This window comes from Seriola lalandi, unplaced genomic scaffold (assembly GCF_002814215.2).
Source record: "Seriola lalandi dorsalis isolate HSWRI2012SDOR001 ecotype SW California unplaced genomic scaffold, Sedor1 jcf7180002054581, whole genome shotgun sequence".
NCBI classification, from domain to species: domain Eukaryota; kingdom Metazoa; phylum Chordata; class Actinopteri; order Carangiformes; family Carangidae; genus Seriola; species Seriola lalandi.
The window spans coordinates 2,872,168-2,889,334 of NW_019525134.1; the positions used below are offsets into that span (position 1 = coordinate 2,872,168).

Consider the following 17,167-nt stretch of genomic DNA (forward strand, 5'->3'; position numbering starts at 1 on the left):
AGTGTTTAAGACCCAATAACATGCCAGCAAGACAAGCTGATAACTGTGCAACAGATACAGTGTTATCTGACCCAGTGTGAATGACCTGATTTATACACACTTTGGTAACCTAAAAAACTGTATCTGCATCACATTGGCCTCTACAGCCACGTGAAGCATTTATTTACTGCAGTCCAATTTGAGTATCTAAAAACATAAATGGTGCACAGACCTGATTATGTTCTGTCAATTTAGAGGATTTAAATAAAAGGAACTGGGGTTTGGTGGTTCTATCTACAGGAGACAGGGAAGGTTTTCTGGAGGAGAGATACAGAGTTTGGCCCAGGAGGTAAAGCAGGCTAAAGGTTAACAGTACCTGCATGCAGTCCAGTGTACTCTGGTTAGCAAAAAGATAACACAAAGGACAAAAATGTACATAAAAGTAAATACATGCTAGAGAAAAAATGAATCTGGGAAAGACAAAATAGATTAATAAAGTAGAAACACAGCAGTCTGAGTCCAGGTCGACGAGAGAATCCCTGTCAGGAGCCAGTATCAGCAGAATGTCTCTTGGCCTTCAGCAGCCAACACCTGCCCTCTGTAGGGACACACATATTCCTTATCATCTTTCAAAAAAATGTTTTTAACAGATTGAGGAAGGCTGTGTGTTGACTTGGCAACAAAGTTCAGGCTCTTGGGAGGGAAAGAGACTTTCTCCTGTGATGCATTGGGTTTAAATAGAGAGACAGAAAGTGAGCGAAACAAAGCAGGAGGAAGGAAACGAGCAGTTTTTAAAGCAGGAGCAGCTATACTCTACCAGCTCCCTCCGCAACACAAGCTGAGTCAAATCCTAAAATAAAATACACACTTCTTTTAGGAACAAACACAAAATGCACAGTGTCAAATAAGGAGCAGACATAAAGAGTCAACAAAACAGTCATCGAGTGTGGATGATGACATTTTTGAGTTTTCGCTGTGGGCTCTTCTCTCTCTTCTATCTTTTTTTTGATCTCTATCCTTTTTTTTTTCACCACTCAAAAACAGAAGCCAGTGAGACAGACCGGGACTTCAACTGTCATCGACTGTCTGGACTCATTTTAAATTCAAAGTGTGTTACACTCACACTGAGAGCATACATGAACGTCACACAACAGCAGAGAAGCCATCTGTTCAAACGGTTTTCCAGGCCCGTGAGTGCGACAAAAAATACAAGTATTTTCTGCAACTGCTTCTCTGCCAGGTGTTTCGATAAGAATAAAGAGCCCACTGTTCTGTACGTCCATGCTGCTTCAGTGGAAATGAGATGTCTTCTGTCTACTCAGAAAGGGAGAGAATTAAATCATTATCCTATTTTTTGTTGTTGTAAAGGACATGAGAAACACCTTGAACAATAAATAAGATTTGATGGCGTCAGACAGGAATCGGGTAGTGCTGAAAAACACTCCTCCTCTCTAATGTTGGGAGTAAGTTCCACTCTTTTGTGTGACTTATAAACACTGGAAGCTTTGAGTTTTATTTTGGTAACTCTTTACTGTGCGGTAATAAAAGCACTGGACGGTATGAACATCATTTATCATTTATTTGTCTTTTTTGATGAGTAGTCACAGTGGTGTAACACAAACTCACCTCCAGCATCTGAACCACTCCTTCATGCTCCCTCTTGGCGAATAACTGAGCCTGATGAATAAAAAAAGACATTAAAGTCAGTGCAATGTTGGTTGTTTGCTCATAAAAGTCTAATTCAGAGCACAGCGAGCTCAGTGCTTTATAGGTGCCCAAAGGTTGCCTCCTGCTGGACAAGAAGCCCCATTTCCCACAGTTTAGGCTCAAAGCAACCAAGGGGTCATAAAGGTTTGATATAAGCAAGAAAAGTATCTACGTTAAACATGGAGAGTGTGTGAGAGGCGGCGGTTCTTACCCGCTGTAACCGTTTGATTTCATCCTGTTTGAACTTAAGGATAGCCAGTGCCTGCTCATGTTCCAATTCCAGCTGCTGCCTTCGCTCGGCGACCTCTCGCATATGCTGTTCGAAAGAAAAACGATCAGAAGACAATGGTAAGGAGTGAAACTGAATATCATACACAGAGTATCTGACCCTGACTGTACCTTTAGGACCTGCTCTAGGTTCTCCAGTTTGGCACGGAGTCTCTGGTTCTCCTCGAGAACTGAATTGTGTTGAGCGGTCACTTCAGAGAGATCTTCCCTCAGCTCCTCATTCTCAGCCCGAGTCTTGAGAAACAACAGCAGGTTACTTGACTGGACGTTTTTCTCTCTATAACATCATTAGCATCAGTCACATTACACCTGAACTAAATTAAACTGAGAAGTTGTTTATACTCTCTTATAGGAAGGTTTGTAGTGCTCTGTTTTAACATCACTGTATGTTGGAGGGTAAAATAAATATTATTCTAACAGCTATGACAGACGCCATCCAGCTTATAAAAAAAAACCAAACAAAAAAACCTTGACAGCGCAGGGAGACACTGACCTGGTCGAGCAGCTGTGCCTTCCTCCTGAGGAGATCTGCCTCCTCCTTTAGTTGCTCATTTTTGCCTCGCTCATCCTCAAGCTGGCTCTCCTGTTACAGAACCACAAATAAAACTGAGGAAATCCATGTCTCCCAAGTCATCACTACGTCCACTACGGTAGTGTTTATACTAGACTAGACTGGAGGGCGGCCAGACGGCACATGAGACAGAAACACTGGAGCAAGAAGATCTCTTACCAAATCCAGACATCTCTTCTGTCGCTTCTTTACTTCATGCTCAAGGTTTTCACATTCTTTTCTCTTCTTGCTCAGCTCACTTTCCTGAACCGACAACGATAACAAAGCATTAACAGTTACACTAAATCCTCGTTCTGAAATCTAGAGCGGCTCTGAAACTAGATCTAGTTATTCACATGGTTTACAACAGAACAAACTCTCAGGACAAAGAGCAGGATTCACTGTACAAGAGCAAAACCATGAAAAACAATATGTAATATCATGACACATTATTTGTATTTACATTCTGCAATGCAGAAAACATTGGCTTTAGTTTCCATATTGACCTCTGACATGACAGCAATGAGGTATTAAAAAGCTTAGCATCCTTTAATTATTCTAAATGCAGCTTACATGCAGGACCAGCATAGGAGAAATCAGCTTATTTCAGCGTGGCCACAGGACCTCAATCAAGTATTACCACTGAGACTGACTGTGTGGGGGGAAGCTACAGAACACACAGGCTAATTGCAGACCACCAGCAGCTGACTGGAAGAGATACTATACTCTCACCAGTCGTGACACAGCAAGACAATAATGATAATTAAACCGCAATCTGTGGTCTGATTTGCTTGATTGTGTCACAGCTTTAAGACCTGAATAAAGTCATTAGAATCAAGTAAAGCTGTTCAGTTGAAGCTGTGAAGCTAAACTACCATGTCTGGTTGTACTGGAATTTGATATTTAACACAGATGCTTTTTTTTTTAAAAGATTGTTTGGATTGTCCCCATGAGCTAAATCCATCTGTTGTCCAGAGGATGATGTAGACGACCATGTGTCTCCTTTGATGCACACGGAGCTGCCAATCACTTTGTTTCTTCTCTAACCCTGTTTTTTTATTTTTTTATTTTACCCTGAACAATGCACAGAAGCTAGTTTTTATGGGGTCATAAATGGTTATAAACAGTGTTATGAGCATGCAGGTGATATTTTTTCAGTATCCCTGAATTCAGTGATATAAATTAGAGTAGGAGTGTAACGGACATGCTAGCAGGTCTTTGAGGCTGAATTTACAGTAGGAGCTGTGGCGCCTTGAGCTAAATGCTAACATCAGTGTGCTAACATGCTCACAATGACAATGCTAACACGCTGATGTTTAGCATGAATTAGGGGTTTAGGTTTGAATCTTTGCCATATTGACATATCTTAGTTTAACGTGTTAGCATGCTAACATTTGTCAGTTAAACACAAAGTCATTAGGTATAAACTAAAGCATTGGACGAAATACATTTTTGCTTGATGATGGTGAAGTTATTACAATTCATTCACTGGGCATCATGAATGTTTGTACAAAATTTCATGGAAATCCGTCTGATGGTTGTTGAGATGTTTCAGTCTGGACCAAAGTGGTGGACAAACCAACATCGCCAGCAGCTAAAACTACCAACCTGCCAGCTTTCTGAGCTAAATTAGTCTATGGAGGAGCTCAGTGTTTACTCAGCTGATGGACTTTGTCCTACATCTGCCACTCATTTAACTCATCTTAGAAATCATGCAAGTTTAAGATCCTCTCAACAAACAAATCATCAGCTCATCCCCCTCATAGCTCTGCAGCTTTAATTAGGACAGAATATACACATTTCATCAAACTATGTTTGTGCATTTTGGAGAAGAGAATTTAAAAGTGACACATTACTTCTTAAAAAAATACTGTGGTTCATCAGCACAAAACTGCACCATCAGGTTTTCCAAATGTGACTGAGCAGTGAAGGTCATGCAGATTTGACCCTAATAGACATAAATAACATGATGCCCAGATGATGGTGAATTTAGCTTTCTGTGTTTTTGTGAATTAAATACACCCAATACTGACACTGCTGCTACTCTATAATCAAATCTTCCTGGATTGTAAATTAGGCTGATGTAATGTACAATGTCAATGCTCTCACGATAAACAAAAACAACATCAATTAATGTCTGAAATCTCCATTTTCCATCCTGACAAAGAAAGTGAATACAGAGCTGAGAGGGACTGTGGTCTATTTAGGCCATGAGACCAACTTGTAGAATCAGCAAGGCCAATGTGCTACTCTTCTGTTTCCAAGGGACAAGATCAAAATAATCCCAGCATTACATAACAAATCTGGCCCTAGTTTTTCCTTCAGTGACAGTCAGCTCAGTCACAGCACTGAAATTCAAGCTTCAGTTTCACATGAAAATGCACAGTGGATAACAAGGTGCTGCGCCTGCAATAAGACAGTATATGTAATTATTGCTGCTGAGAGATGTCTAGGACTCTCATGAAGGACTGGACTGGAGTCATTTAGTAAACCTCCGCCTCTAATTTCAGCAATAACAAGCTTCAGCTCTAATTAGTACATTGTGTTTGATAATGTTGAAAAATATTAAGCAACAACCTGCACAGTATGGTTGTGCTCTGAACGTTCCCCTACATGTCAGGGCTATTTAGAAGAGTCAGCTAAGTATAATAGCTGATGCTCTCACCAGAAACTGTAGGTGCTGCTCCTCTGTGTGTTCCTCCTGATGGGAGGGGGTCGGGCTGAGGCCCGGTGAGGGCGTCACTCGCTGCCCCGACTCCTCCTCCTCTCCGGGAGTCCTCTCACACCTGGATGGAGCTTCATCTAATGCCACACACGGGGTCTCTCCTACAACCTGACAGGGACAGGACGAATCATCCAGTCACTCGCTTTACATTTACAGAGGTCATCTTGAAAAGCGAACATTCAAGCTCCTGCTCTGATCCTGAAAACATGACCAGCTAGTGAGAGAGGAGCAAACATGTGATTGTCATACTGTACAGCAACACTTAACGTTACACCCCCTGCTGTACGTGAGGGATTAGCAGCAAGCCTCCTTCCCAGTGGTCCAACTACAATCAATGAATAATCCAGGGGGAATCCCTCTATCCTGCAACATGACTGGAACTCATTAGCAGGAAGCCTGTCCTTTCTAATTAGGTTGCATGTAATGACTTGAATGTTTCACAGTAGGCTACTTTTTTTTTTTCAAACTAATTACAGCCACACGTTCATCTTTACAACTTGTATGATTTGTCTAACTGGGATCCAGGTGGGGGACAGGCTGACATTGGTTAGGGGTTAAGAGTCGGGAATCAGTATCTAATTTTAGAGCAAACCTACTTATGCTCAGAGTAGAACTGTGCTAGTGCAGCCAAGGCCATGACCCAATAACAGGATCAAAGGCACATTGTTAGTCACTGAAAGACACATCACTCTAGACTTCAGGCACAGTTTCCACTGGGATCATCAGAGCAGGGCACGCAGAGATTCATAACCTGTCCTGACGATTTCTTGTAGGGGAACTATTAAACCAGTCAAACCCCCCGCCCCCACAAAAAACGTTTTTATACATGTTGTTTCAGATCAACATGTGTGGGACTGCAAAAAGTTTCCATTAGCTGGTAATGTCTATGGCTTTAAGATAAAAGATGCAACAGGAAAAGAAACAGTTTAACAAATCTGGCAAATTGATGATCTATGATCTGAGAGCAGTTGGCATCAATTAGGTGAATTCTGTGGAAAATAGTTCATTTTAACTGATTGTATTTTTTCAGTCATGAAGAATAAATAAAATAAATAAACCTGGGATATTCTGTGACCACCGGTTTCTTTCTATTAAATATTTTTTTATTCTTTATTTTCTGTTTTACATTTCTCTAATCATATAACATGGATTTGGCTCGTACACCCATTCGATGCATACGATATCTGGTATTCATCCATGAAGTTAAAAGCTAAACTACCAAACAGTTCAACCTCTAAACACTGAATCATTCTGGAGTTGAGATATACTGAAGAGAATGAAGGTTCAGAGAGAGATGCAGTCCTACTGTAGTTCCAATGAATTATAAAAAGACTTCTGACATGATTGGAAAAGTTTTTTGGGCTGATGCGTGCAGTCATCTTTATAACTAAGATGTCACTTAAAGCAACCTGGCAATAACAAGACACAATGGCTTCTATAGAAGACAACCCCTCATTTCATAAAGCGGCTGATTATCATTGGTATTATTTAATACTATTCATACTAGTCATCCATTTCGCCAGTATACTGTAGTTTTATCCTCTGTGTTAGTTCCACAAGCAGCATATAAATCATGTGAAAGTTTTCCTCAGGCACCACACGGTTAAAAGTCTGTGGAATGCCTGTTTGTTAAATGTGCAGGTGTTTCATGTAGGTTTGTCTTCCTTTCACGTGTGTGGCAGTTTGCATCAGGGAGCGTGACGGTTTGGACACAGGAGACTTCAACATAGGGCCGATTACTCGTTGTGGCTGCTCAGCACCAATTCGGTGGCATGTCTGTGAAGTTAAGTGAGGCTATCCCTGGTTTAGCTTTTGGATAGGGGACCAGATGGTGTTAGTAGTGGTGACGAAGGGCCAGCAGGAGGCACTAATTCCATTGGCCCCTGTACAAAAACAGTGCACAGGAATGAAGGGCCACAAACAAGTGATCTGCTGATTTTGGTGGCCATTAAAAGATCCCATCACATCCACCACAGATGCAGACGTGCCGGGTGGTGATCCTGGCAACGTTCCCGTCTTTGTACTTCTGCTTGTCGTGGTTAAACCAGTTGCTCTTCTTGTGATTCTTAATTAGCTTGTAGCTCCTCGTACCCATCCACTGGGCTGGCTTAAGTGTGTGGAGTTTGTTGCTACAGTCTGGCAGCCGTGCAGCAAAGTGGGAGTGACACATTAGTAAGATAAGATCCCTTTGCAAATCTGAACAAACCCCACCAAGCCCCCACCCTGTCCATGATTATCTCACTACTTTTGCAGGTCCTCTCATTTTCTTAACTCCTTCTTTGCACCTGAACTTTTTCATGCCATCACTGACATCTAATAATTATACATGAATACTTAGAATAAAAGTCATTGTGTTTACCTCTCTCTCTCAACAAGTTGAGATATTTTCATGTCACCAAACAACACAGTGATAAGACTCTATAATCGGTATGTCATACACTGCTATCAGTCTGCAGGTCAAATCCCCTAAAAGAGCAATCCTTTGTGTAAAGGGAATGTGAGAGCTCACAATGATGAGTTCATCGCAAATATAATCAGGGTTCAGGCGACGTGTGATATAATTTTGACATGGTTTTGCCGGATGGGCACAGAGGGGGAATATTACATAATGCCTCATTTATACAATGTTATGAGGAATAAAGGGACTGTCACGGAGAGCATTAGATCAAGGCTTAGGCTATTACGAATCATTTCAAAGGTTTATGTGCCAACACACTAACCTAACAAAACTTAGTGCGACCTAACAAGCTGCGCATGTTTTAGAGATTGCACTTGGTCATGGTGCAGTTGGTGTTTAAGTCTCTATTCTCATGTGGACAATTAAGAGAGAAGGTCAGCTGAGTTGAATGTTATTGCTCCAACAAATTTTTGTTTTGTCCATTTAGCATGCGCCATGTACAGTGGCAAAATGATTTTATATTTGGAAGCAAAATGAGAAAGCACTTTGCACATCGTGTTATTGACAACTAGGTTTGTTAGTGCAGGTTTGAGCAGCGATTCTTATTTATCAGAATTTATCATCCTTCAGATCATCACATGTACTTGAACCAGTGAAGGAAGGAATCACCAGTTTAAATCCTGCTACCAAACATCAGTTAAACATCAGTTATCTTTAACGACTTCTATCAATTCAAGTATATGACGATATCTTAACGAGGGTGAAAGATATGAAAGGTATGACCACTCTGCCTCAGGAGTTAACAGTTTTGTTAATATAAAAAAAGGATTAAAATATTTTAATGAGACTATAAGATAAATAGATAAATCATGCAGCATACTGAGAATAATTTTGAGCTTGCATTGACTTAAACTGGTCACAGTCAATCAGTCAAGGTCAATCAATTAAAATAAATTACCATCTATAAGAAATTATAAGCAATAATTGCATTAAGCTAAAAACAGTCATTTTCACAACTAATCTGAACAACATCTGAACAATTCTAATAAATAAACACGCCCTCCTTTAAGGGAATGTTTCCCAGGGGTCACGGTTTTGTTTACATTTTCAGTGATTGTTTTTTGAGGCGTGGTTCCTGACTTTGAGTAATGTCATGAAGCTGATGTCCTATGAACTGTTATAGTTAACTGCACAGTGACCTGCTGATGTACTGTGTCTGTGTTGGTCTTTCATTAAATATGAACCATTAACCAACCGGTCAATGTCCTGCGGAGGAATTTCTGGGCAAGTAAATACTAAAATCTAAGGATGCTACGGTTAGCATCCGCCTCTATACTAATATACTGACACCAGCTTTGAAAAGCTAAATATTAGACTGGGAAGAAGATTGTTTTTCTAAAATTTATTTTACCCACGAGTGTTATTGATGGCATTTCTGCTCAGTCAGCAGCTCAACACACTCAAACACACTTACACTGTAGACAAACACACTTTGGTCCTGAAGCCGCTGGAGTCAAATTAAATCAATGGGAATTTGCTGGTAGGACAGCTCTGAGTTCAAATGTGCTGACTCCATAATTACTCAACACTGCAATTAATATAACATCAATTACAGCTAACAAGCATTAATATTCTATGGATTGAAGCTAAGTGAAGAGTTGTGGCGCTGAAATCAAACACACATAATATTTCTTGATGCACATCTGTTTTATTTAATAGAGGGATACAATTAATAACTTAAGTAATCCCAATTTATTAGTCAATATAACTTGAACATTTATTTTTATTTCATAACATGTATGAAATTCATTGAATGTATATTGAGCTTTATACTTGTTTACTCTTCAATCAAGCACTGAGTTCAAAGTCAGGCCAACATACAGTATAAATGTTGAATTATTCAAAGACTTTTGGCCTTGAAGAACATTTACAGCTTGATTTAATGTTCTTCTCTCTTCCTATATTCCCTTGATGTTTTATTTCAGTGCAGATTTTTAGTCAGATTTCACAGACTATATCTGACTTATCTTGCTTTAGTTTGTCTTTTGACTTTATGACAGACAGGTCAACAGGTCATAATGTGAAAACAGAGAACAATAGCAATTTGTTTAAACTTTGAAAACACAGAAGTTAAATGTTTTTCCTGCGTTATCTCTACAGATGTGCTCTTTGTGAACTAAGAAAGTTTATTTCGGGATTGATAAATCTTGATAAGAATCTGCAAAAATTTGATTGTCGGCTTCTCAGCCAAACCTGTGTCTTTTAAAAGTGAAGAGACTCAGGGGGTGTGACAGAACTGATCTGAAATCATTTAACAGTGCATGTATGAAAACATAATAATGACAGTAATGGATATTGTAAATAATGAGTAAAGACTTAAATCCTGTTGGATGTGCAAAGACAGTCGTATAAATGATTATAAATAAGTGCCCTGATGAGGAATGCAGCCACGTCTAAAGTCTGTCCTCACGCTGAGGCCACAGCAGGTGACGCTGGATGTGTTTTTGTGAGAACCAAGTCCTTGATTAGAAGCTCGCCTCTACTTGCACACTGCTTCACACGGTGAGGTGCCATTGTGGACACTTCACACCGATGTGGTCCATGTTTGCTAAAGGATCAAGTACACCCTGGGCCCATGCGTACTAAAGCAGGGTCAGATCCCATTCAGCAGGCCCTGAATGCCATAAGCACATTGGTGTAATCCCTGCAGACTACTGAAACGGGTAACTGGATCACTTCTTTTAAAAGCACCTTAATGGATTGGCCTGGCCGTTGATTTTCTTTTTAATACGGAGCATATCGATGTCCACCAATCAAACGCTCTACCACCCTGTCACTAAGTCGGTCCATCTAAATTCTACATCTGGAAGCTCCAATATATGACTGTTACAAAACCGGGTTTCTGACCGGCTGCCCTTGACTAGGCCTCATGCATGTCCCATCTAATTTATAAGAAAGTAGCAGTCTCATCACAGACCAGGGGGGGATTTTAAACAGAATTCACTGACACGAATATTAAAAAAACAACAAGACCTAAATGAAAAATCCCCTGCGAGTCATACAGTAGCACCAACACGGGGCATGTAACATATCAATAATCTTCCAGAATAAGCGGGTAGTTTTAATATCTGACACAAATGCAACACCCGCTGCCTTCAGCCAATTCTCTCACACCCCCGGGTTCGTCATGACACTGATTAGTTTTCAGTGTTAAGTCCCAACTTTGAGTCCTGCACGGCTCCAGCCTCACATCCAAGCAGACACATATGAGGTTAGCCAAGGAGAACTACAATGGACCAATGAGACATTTACACACACAGAGACAACAAAACTCAGAAGACGACCTACCCCCTTCGTGTGATCTGTGGCAACGTCAAGGCTTCCCTTGGCCTGCTAGTTATCCAGAGCAGGGCGAGATAGAAAAGTCTCTAGTGCGGCTGGAGTCTTACCTACCACCCAAAACCCTCTCACCGCTGCCACAGCAACAGAGAGCGGATTACTGGACTGTACCATTCTGTTGTTAGAGGGGATTAGAGTTCACACAACATGGCCCCTTTCTGGGTGTGCGCGTGCCACTGGGAGTGCGTGTGTGCGTCCCACAAACGAGAGATTACCACAATCGGCATTCTCATTTGAGCTTCACAGGCAGATAATTTTACTCTACTTCACAGGCAGTGGAGAATTTTACAAAAAAAAGAAAAAAAAAGAAACTAGATGTATGCCTTTAAAGTGACGTAAACTCATATAAATAAACTGAAATTGTACCTTTAAAATCTACCTCTCAAAAGGACACCGGTGAAACATTACAGATGTTCACTGGTGTGGCTAAATAAAATGTTACAAATACAAATAATACCCATACTGCATTATGTAACCTATTCATATTGTTTATGACACTGTATATGTGCAATTCAAAATGTTTTGGCCAGTGACTGATCTATCTATTCGCCAGTGAAGAACTGTTTCTAAGAACTGAACACAGAGGAGATCAGTAGTACATGCACAGAGGATCGGAGCTGTTGACTTTGGTATCTTTGATCAGGCCCAAGTTCAAGACAGGGAATCATCTCATTATGGCTTGTGGCAGATTAGTATCGAGTCCAACGACAAGCCATTATATAACACTGCACAACAGCATCCATGCCAACATAAACATACACTAGGTTTTAGAAAAATGTTACAGTACCAAACAACGTATGATCCCAACTACACCGCAGCACCGATGCCCTTGATGCTCCCGGGTGGAAACACACGATCTGTGCTCAGTTGTCATCACACACTTCAACTTCAAATAAGCTGAAGTATCATCACAGCAGAAAGTCCTACAGTTTCTACACTTTGACACCGACTTAGGTCACAATGTTTGGATCATTTTTGTCTGTTTATTTACAGTAAAAAAGATCCTCGCTACACAGAAACTATGATGGAATTTGCTGAGCCACTGCTATTTTGATCTGAAGTCTAAAATGATTTGATGTCAACCGGTTTTAGTTTGGACAGACAAGGTTCCCATATTGAAGTCCCCTAAGACCAACAGAGGTCAGTGTAGAGCTGGAGCTGTGCTCTGACATGAGGGGGCGACTTTACCTTCTCCTGCCCCTCCTCCCTCTCAGTTTCGCCATACTTCTCGGGGCCACTGGGGTCGGGACTATGGTTGTGCTGCTGGGTGGACGACGTGACGGACAGCTGCCTCTGGAGCCGCAGCACCTCCCTCTGAGACTCCCTGAGAAGCCTCTCGAATTCCACTCTGCCAGATGGAACCGGGGAGCCCTGCGCCGACATATACACGTGCATTAAAGACAGCCACAAGATAATGACGTCATCAACTCAGCTTATAATTATTATTACATTATTATTAAGAATGGTCATCTCAATCAATTCATCTGTAATTATGTGCATTGTGATCCAATCATATTTTCTTTACAATGTAGAAATGACTTCAAAACACAAAAACAGAGTTTAATAAAGTGTAAACAGTTGTCATTTAAAAAACAGTCTAAAAGCATCAGAAGAAACCAAAACAAAAACATGCAGTGAAGCTGTAAATCTGATCTGGACAATACGTTTTAATATTTAAATTCATCTTGAGTGAAGCACTTTACCCTCCCTCCCTGTCATTTCTTATCACACGGTGAAAATGTGTTTAGGCTGAATAAGAGATCCGGCACAGACATCATTACTAGATCAATGCACAGTTCACCCTGTGAGACCCTTCATTATTAAACACAACAGATGTTCACATTCAGGAGTATCAGCTTTTAAGTCACTGGACCAGTAATTAAAAACAGGCACTTAGAAAGGCAGCCTATTCCTGCACTGTCATCTAGACATCAGCAGTGACGCAGCCCTTGTAATACGGGCTTAGCAGGGAGTTAGGATGAGTAGTGCCCATGTTGTCCAGCAGAGAGCAACCTTGTGGCATTATGAGCCTGTGTAAGGGGGGGAGGGATGTGGTTCTGTGGCAAAGAAGAGTAAATACGTGGAAGATCAATGACGCTCAGAGTTATGTTCAGAAGAGCAGTGGTCGAAACTTGTCTTTCTGTTAAGAAGTCCAAATTCATGACTGAGCAAACTAGTTCCTGAGGAGTTGTGTCATTAAATACCTTCGTGGTTCCCAGTCGTGCCTCCAGCTCTCTGCACTCCTGCTGTAGGGCAGCGATCTCTTTGTCCTTAGACAACAGTGCATCAGCGTGCTGGGCGAGGTCGCGAGCTCGCTGACGGGCAAACGCCCTCTTGTACTGTTCCACTGAGCCGGGTCTCATCAGTGACGGGGAATTCACCTGTGCAAGAACGAGAGAGGATTTCAGAGGCAAAGTCTCATTTTGGCAACAAGCAGTGGAGCAAGTTAACTGTAAAAGATCCCTGATTCGATTCATTTTACTTTCTGATGGTGTAGTTTAAACAGAGGCCACACTGCACGGCCTTTCAGTGAGCAACAGGAGGTGAGGAGGGAAAAGGTGCACAGCGAAAAACACAGCAGCCAGTGACCGTGGCAGCAGGACAGAGAGAGGTGGTCCTCGCATTGTTTGCTAGATGACTGTGGCACTTTGGGCAGATTAAGAGGCTGGAGGCTCTTTCCCTTTCAAGATCCCTACTCTGTTGTGCTTCAAATACTACTTCAGACTTCAAAGAGAAACATCGTGCATCACGCAGCTTTTCATTAGAGTACTCCCACGATACTATTTAATTGTAGTGGATTAGATTTCATCACGGTGTTGATGTCGAGTTTAAGAGATACTCATCAACCCAATGAAGAACAAAATCACATCTGACTTGTAGGTTGATACTTTCTAAGAAGACTTGGATCTTCTAGGAGGAATGTGTATGCTGTCAATAAAAAGGATGCTCAGAAATGCTGCATAAGCCTTTCCACCTATTAAAAAGTAGTCAGGGATTAAAGCTACATGTTTTGCTGATGCTACTGTAAATTTTAGTGTTTTTATTCTGTCAGTGCAGCAAATAAAGACGCTGTCTTTAACTGCTGGTCTTCTCAGCCTTCCACCATTTCTGTTAGCTGTCTAACAAGCTGCTGCATACAGAGAGAGATTTAACCAGCCCATTACTAAATGTATACTCATTAGATTTTTAATCCTTTGAGCTGGAAAATAGAGGTTGATGTTCGGGTCTATGCAGAAGAACAGATGATGCCTAACTAGTAAGCCACGTTTAAACAAGACAACCACAGTATAAGACATGTCCATCTGGCGATGCTGCCATCGCATCAGGTTTTAAAATGCTGAGTTAAAGACGCGTCTCATGAGGAATGTAAATGTTTTAAACCGCCAATCATCGTGTTTGATCTTTGTTCACGTCTTTACTACATCTCTTTTATATAAGAGACTAGTTGGACGTCCTGCTGAACAGTGAGGTCATGTAGCTATTCTAGTGATGCATTAAATTATTCAATAGGGTGCTGGTATTTTTTCAACAAGGCTCCCATTCATCACATGCTCAACTATTCTATTCAACTCATTACCGAACATTATGGTGATGTGGTGATTTGGATGGTGGTGCTAGATAATGAGTCACTCCCAGCATTTGGGTCAAGTGCAATTGCAAATAGGCTCAGCAGTTCGCTGTGAAAATGTTGGAGGTTTTTTATTTGTGTGGGGGGGGTTTACCACTCTGAGGTTGGCCTCCTGCAGTTTTCGAGCTCTCTCTTCAAGCCTCTTAGCAAGAACAGCCAGTTCTGTGTTCTTCCTCCTCAGCCGCCTGACCTTCTCCTCTGTCTCTGGGGCGCTGCTCTTCCGCTAAACACACGGCAAACAAACATCATCATCATCATCACACATCGCCTGCAGCAACGGCTAACACACCAACGGCAAGTCACACGACAGTTATTCAGGAAGGCTTATTAGTGGTTTAATATCATCGGCCTGTGTTGACAAGTGAACATTCAGGAGATGCTTGGGGAGAGACCAACACGCCGTATATATATATATATATATACAGTATATACAAAGTGAACTAATGACTGTGAAAAGAGAAACTTTCAGCACCAAACTGAAACAGTGCTGTTGCAGTTTCATGTCTGTTCACCTGCCCTACTTTCTAGGAAGCCTTCAGTCACAAACTGTTATTTTTAGTCTTACCAGCAGGCCATTCTCCTCCCTCAGTGTGGTGCAAGTCTTCTCCAGCTCATCAAGGGCTCGCAAGAGTTCAGAGTTCTGACGTACCAGGAACCCGTAGTCAGTACCATTCTGAAAAACACGCACAGCAAAAACAGAAGAACAGTTTACTGACTACTACTGTCTTTTTTTTTATTTTTATTTTCAAGGACACACAAGAGCATTGCTGTGGGGATCAGGGATCGATTTTCATTTCTATAGAATTGCTTAAATCATGTCCCGTCTGTCACTTGCAGAAAAAGCCTTCCTCTGCTGTCAGCCGTTGTTTATACAGCACTATCTAATGGTGGCTGACAGATGACAGCCCACTGAAAAGGCTTTTCATTAGACCAACTCAATCAGTCTACCACAGGCTCTGAACATCTATTATACCACACTAACTCAGCATAAGAAGAAAGCTCTCACATCGCACTATGGAGAGAGGAGGAGAGACGGAGCAATCACACTGAGTGAAGTCAGACTCTTTTTTTGATTTTCATTTTATATAGCTGCTGTTGTTATAGCTTTTAAACCTTATTCTGATGGACCGTGAGAATAGAAATACACAGTAAAATAATTGAGAAAAGGCATCCAACTGGCTGTCCAACCTGGTGTATATTCAATGACTGTATTCAGTTGTCATGTATTGAAATAAATACACATGATGAGGTTTTAGAGTAGTTTTATACGGTACAATGGTCCTGGGTGATGCACTAATAAGCTTGTTATCTGGTGAGCTTTTTGTGACGGGACAGCTGAACAAAGCAGCAGTCAGTGTGGCAGATAGTCAATGTGGTGATCAACACTGTCATGGGCGCTTATCATCCATGTGGAGGAAACGTGGAAGTGGTGATACCACTGTGCCTCGGTGCCTCTGTGTCAGGGATGCTCTAATTGAGCTCTGCGGCACAGAGGGACGGGCTGAGAGTGGACCTGGCACACATGAATGTAATGGCTGCAGAGAGAGCAGATGGACAGACAGGGCAAACAGATAAGCTGGAGGTGAGGGGAGGGTTTGTCCTCAGAGTACAACACATTCGCCAAAAACAGTCACCTAGAGTGACTTTGGCTGGTTACGTATGAGAAAGCAATTATTGTTGAGACAGGTAATACTGCTGGGTGATACCTGTCAGTTTGACTGGGGAGAAACATGCAGGATGTCCCTCCCTGCAGCTACTGCAGCTCACGCACAGATAAAGAGAGGCGCGCTGTGGTGGACCACGCACTCTAGTGTCTCAGTATGACAAAAGCACACAGATGGCTCCACATGTGAAACACCAGTAAACCTTTAGATGTGCTCCATTACTGTAGGTCTCCATAATACTGTTGGGAACTCATTATTAACCTGAAATAACCCTCTGCCACAATAACACTTTTATAACAGCACAGAGAGTAACGTTATATTAAACATCCTGATGACATGGTGCATTAAAAAAAACCCCAAAAAAAACATCATGTAGCCATCATCTTGTGAGATTATGTTGTCTTGGTAACGGCAGATGATGGGTGATCTGGTGGCTCCCTGGAGGGTTTTTTAATGCTCCTGTACCTGTTGTTCGAGTCAACACTAATGACCAGCTGTTTACTAAACCAGCAGCTGAGGCTCCTGTGTGTTTATCTTCCAGTACAATTGTGATGGTAACACTGGACATCCTGTCGGAATATTTAGTTAGTAGGTTACAAACTCGTGCCAGAAAGACCATATGGTTTCAGGGTAAGACCACACAGACGAGCAGACACAATGAATGAAATGATTAACACATGATCTGGTGAGGAAATAAAGAATAAATTAAAAATGTAAATGAAGTAACATGATAAAATAAATCATGTGCAAAGATCCATATCAAGAAAGCACAAGTTTAAGAAAAGTGAAGGGAAATAGTTATAAATAAATACTGTCAAAGTTACTTGTA

General features: G+C 41.4%; 1 protein-coding gene across 1 annotated transcript in view; it reads right to left on the minus strand.

Moving 5' to 3' along the window:
• The window catches only part of tspoap1 (TSPO associated protein 1), a 58,915-nt gene that overhangs the window by 20,408 nt on the left and 21,340 nt on the right, over positions 1-17,167 (minus strand). The window contains 10 exon segments of the mRNA XM_087177104.1: positions 1,606-1,656; positions 1,898-2,002; positions 2,086-2,208; positions 2,468-2,557; positions 2,705-2,788; positions 5,190-5,357; positions 12,235-12,417; positions 13,251-13,427; positions 14,769-14,897; positions 15,240-15,347. Of these exon segments, the coding sequence (XP_087033230.1) occupies positions 1,606-1,656; positions 1,898-2,002; positions 2,086-2,208; positions 2,468-2,557; positions 2,705-2,788; positions 5,190-5,357; positions 12,235-12,417; positions 13,251-13,427; positions 14,769-14,897; positions 15,240-15,347 (1,218 nt within the window).